Source organism: Doryrhamphus excisus, chromosome 7 (genome assembly GCF_030265055.1).
Source record: "Doryrhamphus excisus isolate RoL2022-K1 chromosome 7, RoL_Dexc_1.0, whole genome shotgun sequence".
In the NCBI taxonomy this organism is placed as follows: Eukaryota; Metazoa; Chordata; class Actinopteri; order Syngnathiformes; family Syngnathidae; genus Doryrhamphus; species Doryrhamphus excisus.
This window is the reverse complement of record NC_080472.1, coordinates 5,761,340-5,773,264: the sequence shown is the minus strand read 5'-3', so window position 1 is coordinate 5,773,264 and position 11,925 is coordinate 5,761,340. Positions and strand designations below refer to the sequence as shown.

Here is an 11,925-nt window from a genome sequence, read left to right as displayed (position 1 = left end):
ACATAAAAGACATAAATATTATGTCCATAAATTTAAATAGTATGTCCTTTGTGACGCTGAGCTTGTATAATGTATAAAAGCATTTACGTACGTGCTACCCGTGAATGACCAACATAAATCCGGTTTTAATTTGAAAATTCCACCGGAAGTTGCGTTTCGTATACATTAGCGTCGTTACGTGCCGAAATGGCAAACCGTATATTTAATGGTCACGTTTAGCTGCTTTACCGATGTATTTTATTCCCTGAACATTACCCGAGCCCCAGGAGCGTCCCGGTTGGTCATTACTTACCACCTGGTACGTCCGAAATGGCACATTTCATTCATTGTTGCTAACATTAGCTTAGCTTAATGCTATTTTCGGGTTGGTTAAACATGCCCACCTGAGGAAAACCTCGTCGAACTGTTGTGTAACAATACAGCAACAATACAGCAACACTGAATTGCAGTGGCGGTGTACTTTATGTAGTCTGTGTGCTGACAACGCGTTTACAGGCGAGGGGAGCAACCTAATTTATATTGCAGCCATTTATTTCAATTGTCATGGACTATGAAGACAAGGCGAATGAGGTGGCGGAGTGTTTGCAGAGCTACAGGAACGATGCGTCTGGTTGGAAAGTTTGCAAACGATCGGTAGGTTTACCACCTTTTTCTCTGACACTTTAAACTTTCACATGACTACAACGATGAGGGTGAGTTCTTTCTGTTTAATGACCCAAGAGATGGCAGGTTCAAGTGTTAGATTAAAATACAGGCTGTCTCTGAAGTCTGGGCACATCCGACAAATGCATATATTACATAATAAAAAAATATTCTTAAAAATGTAATATAATACATTTCATTTCTTTATGATTTAAGAAATCTGAATTTAAAAAAAAATTGTGGACACCCTGTATGTAATGCAAATGAATCAATTATAAATAAAGTAGTTCATAATTTGTTACATTATTACTTACTTTGAACTATTAATCAAATAAACCATGTACATTACATATGCATTTATTATTTTATATGATTACATTTAACTGTAAATAATTATGCATTGTTTTTATTATTTACATTTTATTTTTATCATTAGAATTATTTAAAAATAAATAACGCATACAATGCAAATAAATATTGATGTTGTACATCATGTAAATTTTATTTATTTATTTATTTTTACTTTTATTTTTACTGTAGTATGTACAGTATCTTTACTGTTAATTTTTGGGGGGATATTACATATATTGTATATTATAGGTCCAAACCTTGTATAATGTAATAAATACATAATCCTGTATTTCCCTATTTTACATTGAAGTTGAGCATATTTTAATTCTCAACATTATATATAAAATCTTTCTAACTTATGTAATTTTTATTATGTATTAAGATTTTTTTTACCATTATTAGGATCATTTATTTTTAATTACCTAATTCAATATTTTATGTATTATTATAATTAGTATGTCAGTTTTTGTGGCCATCTTGTACATTATAAAAAATAAATATTTTGTGCCTTTTGAATTATATTTATTAATTGCATTCATCCATTTTAATTATTATATGTAACTTTATTTTTTTCTTATTTTTCTCATGGGTGACAATTAATTTGGTGTTTTCTATGTTTTCTATGTATTAATATGTGGATATTTAATATTTTTCCTGAGGGCAAGATTGTCTTTTTTTGTTGTTTTTCCCCCCAACATAACAAACTGCTTCTGTTGTCATCTGGCGCTCAATAGAAAATGATGAAATATTATTCTTGTCTTCCCCAGAATGACACGGTGGTCTCATGGCGTCCTTCCTCTGAGTTCCCAGGGAATGTGTAAGAGAACCAAAATATTTTTAGGCGGTTTAGTGTTGCTGGGTTTGTCGTGATGTCACATCCGGTCGTTGAAAGAAAGAAAGATAAGAGGACAAATATGCATATCCATACCCAGAGGTCATGGAAATTTTAAGCAAATTTGCTGCATACATGCAATTCTGTTCTGGCATATGGAAATCTGTCGGGGCCTCCACACACCTCTGTCTGCCACCCTGCCGCCACCGCGGCGGCATGATGGCTCAGAGGCGGGACAGTGTTCCTGGCCCCTCTTCACCGGAAGTCATCCAAACGACAGTATTATAGTATAATATTTAGTATTGAAATGAATGTAATATAAAGTATATTCCTGCTGTCATCACGTGTATGTTCCTGTGCAGGTATAAAGGTGTTGGTGTTATAAATGGCAGCCTGGAGAAGGTCTGGGATTGTCTGAAACCGGTGCCGAAAGGACGCAGAGTCAGCTGGGACAATAATGTGAAAAAGTTTGACCTTTTGGAACAAGTCACAGAGGTGTGTTTGTTTTTCCAGCTTTACTCGCAGTTTTTTTTTCATGGCCGTTATGTAATTACAAAACCACTCAACCACGGCACCAACATGCAATAAAAGTAAAAAGATGTTTGATGTGTGTTTTCTGCAGGAAAAAAATGTACAAATAATGACTTTTTACAACAATTGAAACAATTTAGCTTTTGATTTGAACGCAGTGTCTTAGAGTACGTTCCTTGTATGTGACTCTCATGCAGGATATATCCATCTGCCGAACCGTCACGCCATCAGCAGCCATGGGTATCATATCTCCACGAGACTTCGTAGATGTTATTTTAATCAGGCAACATGAAGATGGCGCCATTTCCTCAAATGGTACGTACCCATTCACACTACTACCTTCTTTATTATCTCATGTGTCTACAATCTTCAGGATGGTGGTCAATTCCAGTGTTGTGCAGGTCTACAATCTTGCTAATAGTCTTGTAGTCCATTCTGGTCTAGCGCAGGTCTTGCCGATGGTCTTGTGGTCAATTCTGGTCTTGCGCAGGTCTACAATCGTGCTCATAGTCTTGTAGTCCATTCTGGTCTTGCGCAGGTCTACAATCTTACTGATGGTCTGGTAGCTCATTTGGATTTTGTGCAGGTCTATAATCTTGCTCATAGTCTTGTTGTCCATTCTGGTCTTGCGCAGGTCTACAATCTTACCAACGGTCTTGTAGCTCATTTGGATTTTGTGCAGGTCTATAATCTTGCAGTCCATTCTAGTCTTGCGCAGGTCTACAATCTTACTGATGGTCTGGTAGCTCATTTGGATTTTGTGCAGGTCTACAATCTTGATAATAGTCTTGTATTGCGCAGGTCTACAATCTTGCTAATAGTCTGGCAGTCCATTGTGGTCTTGGAGCTCATTTGTATTTTGTGCAGGTCTATAATCTTGCTAATAGTCTTCCAGTCCATTCTGGTCTTGCACAGGTTCTCAATCTTGCTGATGGTCTTGTGGTCAATTCCGGTGTTGTGCAGGTCTACAATCTTGCTCATAGTCTTGTAGTCCATTCTGGTCTTGCGCAGCTCTACAATTTTACTGATGGTCTTGTAGCTCATTTGGATTTTGTGCAGGTCTACAATCTTGCTAATAGTCTTGTAGTCCTTTCTGGTTTTGCGCAGATCTACAATCTTACTGACTGTCTGGTAGCTTATTTGTATTTTGTGCAGGTCTACAATCTTGCTCAAAGTCTTGTAGTCCATTCTGGTCTAGCGCAGGTCTTGCTGATGGTCTTGTGGTCAATTCCGGTGTTGTGCAGGTCTACAATCTTGCTCATAGTCTTGTAGTCCATTCTGGTCTTGTGCAGGTCTACAATCTTACGGACGGTCTTGTAGCTCATTTGGATTTTGTGCAGGTCTACAATCTTGCTCATAGTCTTGTAGTCCGTTCTGGTCTTGCGCAGGTCTACAATCTTACTGATGGTCTGGTAGCTCATTTGGATTTTGTGCAGGTCTACAATCTTGCTAATAGTCTTGTATTGCGCAGGTCTACAATCTTGCTAATAGTCTGGCAGTCCATTGTGGTCTTGGAGCTCATTTGTATTTTGTGCAGGTCAATAATCTTGCTAATAGTCTTCCAGTCCATTCTGGTCTTGCACAGGTTCTCAATCTTGCTGATGGTCTTGTGGTCAATTCAGGTGTTGTGCAGGTCTACAATCTTGCTAATAGTCTTGTAGTCCCTTTTTTTGGTCCTGTGCATGCCTTTAATCTTGCTGATGGTCCTGTGGTCAATTCCGGTGTTGTGCAGGTCTACAATCTTGCTCATAGTCTTGTAGTCCATTCTGGTCTTGTGCAGGTCTACAATCTTACGGACGGTCTTGTAGCTCATTTGGATTTTGTGCAGGTCTACAATCTTGCTCATAGTCTTGTAGTCCGTTCTGGTCTTGCGCAGGTCTACAATCTTACTGACGGTTTGGTAGCTCATTTGGATTTTGTGCAGGTCTACAATCTTGCTAATAGTCTTGTAGCTCATTTGGATTTTGTGCAGGTCTACAATGTTGTCCCTGAGGTCAGCTCTTTGGTCTTGCCCATTGTGGTGGAAAGGTTTGAATGGGGTGTTTGTGTGACAGTGGGTTGAGGTTAGCGTACTTCTTTGACGGGACAGGACTCGTGTGTGTCTCATGGTCACATGACTGGTCTGGTGTTTGGTCAGGGATGAAATGCTCAATTCCCCCACTGTGTTTACACTGTATGTACTTCCCAACAGCCACTAATGTGAGCCATCAGGGCTGCCCCCCCCAGTCTGGTTACGTGAGGGGATTCAACCATCCATGCGGCTGCATATGTGTCCCCATATCAGCGTGAGTACACCGTCCCACATGTCCTTATGCAGGTGGCTTTGGGACCGCCGTGCTACAATGTCCGTAACCATTCTATTTGCAGGGAACCCAACAAGACCCAGGTGTACACGTTCTTCCAGACAGACCTTGGCGGCTTACTTCCTCGTTCTGTGGTAGACTCCTTCTTCCCTTCTAGCATGATCGAGTTCTACAGCAATTTGGCCAAGACTGTTAAATCTCTCAAGGACGTCTGAATTACAAAACCTGATCTCAAGATGTACATTTCATCGGAAAAGGTAGTTAGCATCTTCTTGATACTGGAGCAAAGCCCCGTGTATTTGCTGCTGTCAGTTTTTTTTAAAAGTATAATTACTCCTAAAGTACAAGTACAATTGAAACAGACCTAAAATGATACCTTGCATTATGAAATAAGAGAAATATTTCAGGAAAATAAGGGAAATTCAGATTTGTCACAAGAATATCCACCAGCAGAGTTAAAATATGGGTTGCCTAGCTAACGATGGTCGCTAGGTCAAATACAGTAGACCTTGGTAAACATACTCTAATTCAAACTTTATTTCCCATAAGAAATCATGGAAATCCAATTAGTCCACACACTAAATCACATTTCTATAGTTTTACAATTATAGTTTTGCATTCCGAACACAATTCCAAATACATATAAATGATGAAAGAAAGGGATAAATAAACATGTCAAGTTATTACCTTTGTTTTATTGTATTTCTATTCAAAGAAATACAGTGTTTATCCAGGTAAGACAATTGAGAACAAATTCTGCAATTCCGACCTGGCCAAGGGGCATTAGACAAAATAAAAGTCAATTACCTAGACAAATTAGATTATTATGTGTGAATTAGTTAGCATTTTCTTGATGAATTCAAGAAATGTAAAAACAGATGCAGCAGTTAAGCACAATTTCCCTCACCAACTTTTTAAATGATGATTTGTCGATGAATTGGATGAGTTTTGTTTATGGCAGGTTATTGCAGTCATTTCAGGCATACAACATTTAAAAGATGTCAGACCTGGGGAATAAGGAGGTTAATGACACTGCCAGAGCAAATAACACGGGTATGGGTATTAGATGGTGAGCAATGGGTGAAGTCTTACCAATGACTGTATGTGAGGGCCAATTGACTAGGGGGTACAGTAGGGATGCTCTGATTGGGGTTTTATGCTGCTGATTCCAATAACGATCCTCCATGACTGAAATCAGCCGATACCAATCACACATTTAATGTTGGCTATATGATCAAATATAAAAGGGGGACCATAAAATCACCTTCAATGAGGAAAAAAACATATTTGACATTTTCAAGCGAACACCATATCGCTGTTTTAACTTGGATGAGACTCCGCCACCCTGGCGAGATATTTTTTTTTGTAGTTGTTAGCAACCATCAGCTTATGTAGTTTTATTAGGAGTTATGTATGTTTAAATGCATGAAACCAAGACCCTTATGGTTACAAAAGGAGATCAGAGTTAGAGCGCACTGGAGGTGCATATATGATCCATATATGGCGTTACAAGTTCGAGGTAGTCGTTACAGGGTTGGGTTGCGCTTATATGAATTCATGTTGTGACCTTCTGAACAGTAATTTCATGCCGTTACACTGAACAGAACAGTAGCGGTCATTTTTTTCTTCCCTTTTATGACATGACAGCCTAATGTGGCGCTGCAGTGCATGCATTCCATTCTCTATCACTTTATACTCTTCAGGAATTGAACCTCTGTTGCGGCAAAGGGAATGGACGTGTACTGTGTATTCATTCTTGGAGGGGAAATTGACTTGGGTCAAAGTGTCTTTTCGAAGTACTTTGTAATCCATTATCACTTGATACTGGAGTCACCATCAACCATACAGTATAGGATTTTACTCTTTGTTTACTTTTGTGTTTACTTTTATATTCCACTTTAATAACTCATTGAGCCTAAAAACCTCAAATAGGGAATTTGTGTGATGTCTTTTTTGTTTTTTTACTATGGAAAAAAATGTGCATTATTATTTTGAATGCAAATATCAAATGTATAATTCAAAGATGTGTGTTTACAAATGTATCAAGCAACAATGTTGTGCTTTTAAATGTTTTAATGTCATGTTTTTCAATCATCAATAACTTCCAGTCATGTGTCCCATTGTTCTCTGTGCTGGACTTGAGGACTTACACGAAGTACTACTAACGTGATGAGGATGCATCAAGGTGCTGAAAGGTGTGTGTGTGTGTGTGTGCCTCTCGCAGTATTCTTAAGACAGAAATTCACAAAGCCAGTCCTATGTTCAGTAAATATATGCATTAAGTGTCAAGTCAAGTAGCACAGCTTTGTATTTTATTCAGGCATGTTTTGTTCCTCCAAAAGACGATGGATCAAAGATACCATAAAAAAGGAACTATTGTGGCATGTTGTTGCTGTCATTTCATGCAAACAGTCTACATGGCATTTGCGTCCCCAAAGTAAAATAGATAAAAAAGATACATAAAAAGAGATAAATAAATTTAATTAAATTATATAATAAAAAAAGATACTTTTAAACTACCTTGAACACTGGAAAAAAATAGAATTTGTTACCTAAAATGAGATTTTATCATGAAATATCATTTAAATTCTTCAGTAATGTTATACGCTCCTGATCATAATTGGCAATAATTTACATTTTCATCTAAAGGAGGTTCTAAGTAGAGCTTCAGAATGCAAAAACAAGAAATGGGATAGAAAAGATTTGTTGAGTATTTATTTATTAGGTAATTGCTCATGTCAAATTTGTAATGACCTATTTTTTGCACCCCCATGTGACACCCCTGGCCAGTAGCACTCATGGATGATCAGAATCAGCAGCATAAAACCCAGAGAACACACCACTGTCTACTACAATGTACTGTATCCACCATCTTTTCATTTTTTTAAATAATTGTCATCAACCTGTTTGTCCGAGCAGCAGTGCTGATTGACAGGACCTTTTTGTCTCCTTTGGCAAGAACTACACAACAAAGAAAAAAGTTTCGAGTCCCGATCTCTAAACCTCATTGTGAATTAGAAAATGAATGGAGAAATATTATATATATAAGAATATATATAAAAAATTTATTTTTTCACTTTCATTTGCACACTGGAAGAAGTGAAGTGACTATGTGGAAAACTGGGACTGGCAAAGTGGTGAGCCATCTAATATTATTCAAGATTCATACTGTCCTCGTTTTGAAATAGATCATTGATAAATTTGTATCCATGTAAAAAAAACAAAAAAACATGGAATTTCAGCCCTCGGTGGAGACCGCTGTTGTAAACTGTTCCAGTAATCCGTCTTTATTAACGGTTAATTAGCTCCAGAGCCAACTGTGACAAGGGAATTTCCTTCTAAATTAAATAGTTTTGTAGTTTGTAGCATATAAAACCGGTTTAGGTTTTTTTTTTTTTTTTAACACTATTACAGTCCATTCATGAAATAACACCCTTATAGTCGCATTACTTTTTGCCGTTCCAGTCCCGCAACCAAAGTGACTGATTTTGTACTGCTGATTAAAAGCCAACATCATTTGATTCCTGGATGGGATGGTGACTAAATGAACTGTGACCTTAAGGGGAACCTATTAGGCTCATTTTTCAGCCTTTTGTATTGAGTTGTGAACTCCTATAGAGCACCTGCACAGAATAACTAGCACACAAAGCTTCATAGTTCTTCCAGAATCAACACCTATTCAGCTGTATTTCTTTGGATTTTGTGTTTCTCACGAAAACGTGATTTATTTAGTGGCGAGTGGTTGGTCACACTCGCCACTAGCTGTGAACGGCATAGCATATTGGCCTTTAACATACAGCCGTATGTGTTGGATTCCAAATCCGATTCGGAAGTCGAGACTGGACTGTCTAACGGTTCTCAGAAAAGAGGTTACTTCAAGACGTCTCTCAATGGTAAGTAGCTTTAGCATTTTAGCGTTCGGCATCATCGTAACATCTAATGTGGCAACTAATTGTGGTGGGAAACGGTTATTAGCATCCCCGCTATATGCAAGTGTATGCAAATGTATGCAAGTGATTTTGCTCCATGACTTACATAAAATAAGCACAGTTAGGACACTGATAAATTGTTACTTACTGCTTGCTTTCGGACTCTTCCACACCAAGTAACGTTGGATAGTTTGTCGGCTAGTCCAGCTGCATAATGCCGTGGACATATTAAAATGGATTTCTTTTGCTGTTAGGGAATCAGGAACTCCTGTAAGTAAACAGAGGAGCAGAGCTTGGGGAAGGGTGGGGGAAGCAGAGAGAGATTTGCTGGCTTACAGCCACGCCCATATAAGGAATCCACCCTCTGTGACATCACAAAGGGGCAGTTTTACCACGCCTTTTGAAGCCGAGTGTTTTGAGTCATCCCAAACTTCTTTTAGGGCTCACTTCCAAATGCACAAACCTCATTATCGGAGACTTTGGCATCGTTTAACACAAGAATAAAACATTCTAACTACATTTATGGGTCAGGAAAGTGGAAAAGCATCTTAGGTCCCCTTTAAAAGCCGAGGCACATACCAGACCGACAGTGAACCGTTGCACCACTACTGAAAATGCATTTCATTTATATAGCGTCTTTCCGGACACTTTGCACCGAAACCATTATTCATTCAGTGCAGTCAAACACTGGCGGTGGTAAACTACATCCGTAAAACACAACCGACGGACAAATTGCTGCCAATTGAGTCCAAGCACCAACAAATATAGACATGTATACACCAGTGTGGATGGCACCAGAGGCAAGGTGGGTGAAACGTCTTGCTCAAGGACACAACAGCAGTGATTGGGATGGATGAAGTAGCGTTCCAACCGCCAAGCCTCTGGTTTCTGGACGACCTTCCCAAGTGACCTCTACCCCCAGATGATAAATAATGAATGGATGATACCAAGTCTGCTGACAAAGACTCAACAATGTTGTGTTTTGTCTTCATTTCTCCTGACGTCCACCACAATGTGGCCTTCAGGTAAAGCCTTGATCATGGTCCAGGCCTCGAAGCGAGTCATGTCATGGAGACTGGTACCCTGGACTTGCAGTACTTCATCTCCACACTGAAGACCGACCTGTTCTGCTGCGCCACCTGGTAACCACAAATACACAAAAAATGGGTTTACTGCGTTCCACTGGTGTGCAAGAATGACTAAGTCAGAGAAAACAGAAGAATCGCCGTAAAACGGGGGAGGAAAAAAATGATGGAAGTGACCACAAAGTACAAAAATATCAAAGACAACCCACTGAATCATCATTGGTGGACATCTTTGCTGTCATCCATTTATGTAATAACCCCATGAGACGTGACGTACCTTTAAAGATCCTGTTGATGACTATCGGTTTATCTCCATGGATGGAAGCCTTTCCTCCTTCCAAGGCGAAGCCGACTCCGCCCGCACCTTTTTCTAGTTCCACACTCACCAAGGTGCCTTTGTCTTTGTCTGCAAACACAGTACTTGACACAAGCGTCCTACTACTTGGAGATTTCACATGAAGTGACGTACTTGCAGGGTGGGATTCTTCACAGCTTCTGCCTTCTTCTCTCGGTTCCTCCTCCGTTCTCTTGCAGACCACCACCACAGCCAGTTTGAGCGTGCGTGCCTGACGCAGAGCCGCGGTGGCTTCGGCATGTGTGACGCCACGGAGCGTCTGGCCGTTTATCGACAACACTTCATCTCCTTTCTGGATGGTGCCCTCCTGCGTGGCCAACCCGCTTGGGAACACTTTGTGTACCTGTACAAAGAAGACGCATAGAAGACGTATACATCAGGTTCTGATGGAGTGTCCATGACAGATTTTGTCAGGACTGGGATGCCAGTTTAATACTGTAGTGAGTAGTGATGCTCAACTTGTGGGCTGCGACCCAGAGCTGGTTTCAGTGGGTCTTGGGTTCTTTACCCCAAAAACAACAATAGCCACGTATACATGGACCCAAATATTCCAATTCTATTCGGGTTATTTGCTGAAACGGAAAGAATGTAACCTTTGTATACACCTCATTCCGAAAGAAAAGTGCCAATCCGAATGAATATATCATGGGATTCCCAGGGGTGGAATATTCCTTTCCCCAATCCGATTGAGGTATCTTGTACCCGCTCAAACGGAAAGTTGTCAGGGTGCGTTCTTCTTCTTCTGTTGTTTATTGGTGGTTGGCAAGCAGCTTTGGTGTGCATTAGCGCCATCTGTGGAACAGAATCTAAACCCTTCTATACGCCATTCACAAGTCCACTTTTATTCAAAAAGAAAATACATATCTATATAAAACATGTACCGAGCTTAATGATCAAATATAGTTTCCTGTTCCCGGGTGCGTTCTTTCAGCGAATGCTGAGATATGACGTAACACGCAGCTCCAGACGTTCTTCCATTTAAAAAAATGGAGGCGAGCAATCGGCACTGGACTGCTGCGGAAAGTTTGTTTTTGATTCAAACTAAATTTCAAGACTGGACGAAGGAAAAACTGGCAATACAGAGTTATTCCAACAAGTGAAAGAAAAACTGGAGGAAGTCGGTATCACGTGATGTTGGTGTTTACGCTTTACTGGGCATGCCCCATTGACTATTCTGGTTGATTATAGCGGCGCATGTAGACACGCCATTGGAATATTCCTTTCCATGTATACCATTGCTTTCGGAAAGGTCATTCGGAAAGAGAAAAACTCATGTAAACGTGGCTGGTATAATGACCCAATGTGCATGAACGCACCTCGCACTGGTATAAACGTATCTTTATCGCCCTGCATGTAGTAAAGACTAAAACAGTATATACTTACTGCAAGAGATTTGCTCTCCAGGTCAGAACCTCCAGCAATGCTAAAGCCCAGCCCGGCTCCTTCTTCTTTATGCAGAATCACAACATGGATGTCTTGCAGTTGCTGAGGAGAAAACATCTTCACTATTTATGTCAGCATTCTCATTTTGTGTCATCAACCTATGTGCAGGTGTAATGCATGTGCATGTGTAAAAATATCTATGTATGGGACTCCTGGTTTACCTTCAGCGTGTCGTCATCCAATGCTCTGACTTCTCTGATCATCGTCTGTATTTCTTCTGACGAAATGGCCGAGATGACTGACTGAGCGCAAGAAGCAGGAAGCGCTCCTTCTTGGCACCCCGTCTCTCCGAGCTCAATGGTACATTCTCTGAGAGTGGCCAAGCTGTGTGAGAAAGCGAATATATGACGACACATTGTGTAGCAGTCGCACACTTTTATCTCTTCAAAAGAACTGAACAGCTCTGAAGAAACAGGAACTCTTAGTCCCCACTTCCTCTTGAACAGAAACTAAG

At 39.9% G+C, this 11,925-nt stretch overlaps 2 protein-coding genes across 13 annotated transcripts in view; one reads left to right on the top strand and one right to left on the bottom strand.

Annotated features, from left to right (window-relative positions):
• Positions 1–148: 148 nt before the first annotated feature.
• Positions 149–7,040, top strand: stard5 (StAR-related lipid transfer (START) domain containing 5). 2 transcript variants are annotated; one of them, XM_058077847.1, is made up of 7 exons: positions 155–298; positions 496–633; positions 1,761–1,810; positions 2,188–2,320; positions 2,554–2,671; positions 4,548–4,641; positions 4,724–7,040. In XM_058077847.1, exons 2-7 carry the CDS (start codon positions 544–546, stop codon positions 4,872–4,874), a joined length of 636 nt encoding a protein of 211 aa, XP_057933830.1. In that variant the 5' UTR covers positions 155–298; positions 496–543; the 3' UTR covers positions 4,875–7,040. The 2 variants fall into 2 exon arrangements, with proteins under 2 accessions (XP_057933829.1, XP_057933830.1); XM_058077846.1 differs by having other exon boundaries at positions 149–633.
• Positions 5,162–11,925, bottom strand: part of il16 (interleukin 16) — a 32,895-nt gene continuing 26,131 nt past the window's right edge. For 10 of the 11 annotated variants that reach the window (XM_058077843.1, XM_058077834.1, XM_058077836.1 and 7 more), the window contains 4 exons: positions 11,633–11,795; positions 11,412–11,513; positions 9,951–10,371; positions 5,162–9,727 (listed from right to left, as the gene is read on the bottom strand). In XM_058077843.1, the coding sequence (XP_057933826.1) occupies positions 9,555–9,727; positions 9,951–10,371; positions 11,412–11,513; positions 11,633–11,795 (859 nt within the window). In that variant the 3' untranslated portion in view covers positions 5,162–9,554. The remainder of the gene's footprint in view (positions 9,728–9,950; positions 10,372–11,411; positions 11,514–11,632; positions 11,796–11,925) is intronic. The other variant, XM_058077842.1, reaches the window with a different exon arrangement.

What these genes read in the sequence shown, in the direction of transcription:
- stard5 (XM_058077846.1), top strand. Translation starts at nt 544, where the DNA reads ATGGACTATGAAGACAAGGCGAATGAGGTGGCGGAGTGTTTGCAGAGC. An exon ending in GGAAAGTTTGCAAACGATCG is followed by an intron (nt 634 to 1,760) that starts GTAGGTTTACCA and finishes TGTCTTCCCCAG; the next exon opens with AATGACACGGTGGTCTCATG. An exon ending in TTTTGGAACAAGTCACAGAG is followed by an intron (nt 2,321 to 2,553) that starts GTGTGTTTGTTT and finishes ACTCTCATGCAG; the next exon opens with GATATATCCATCTGCCGAAC.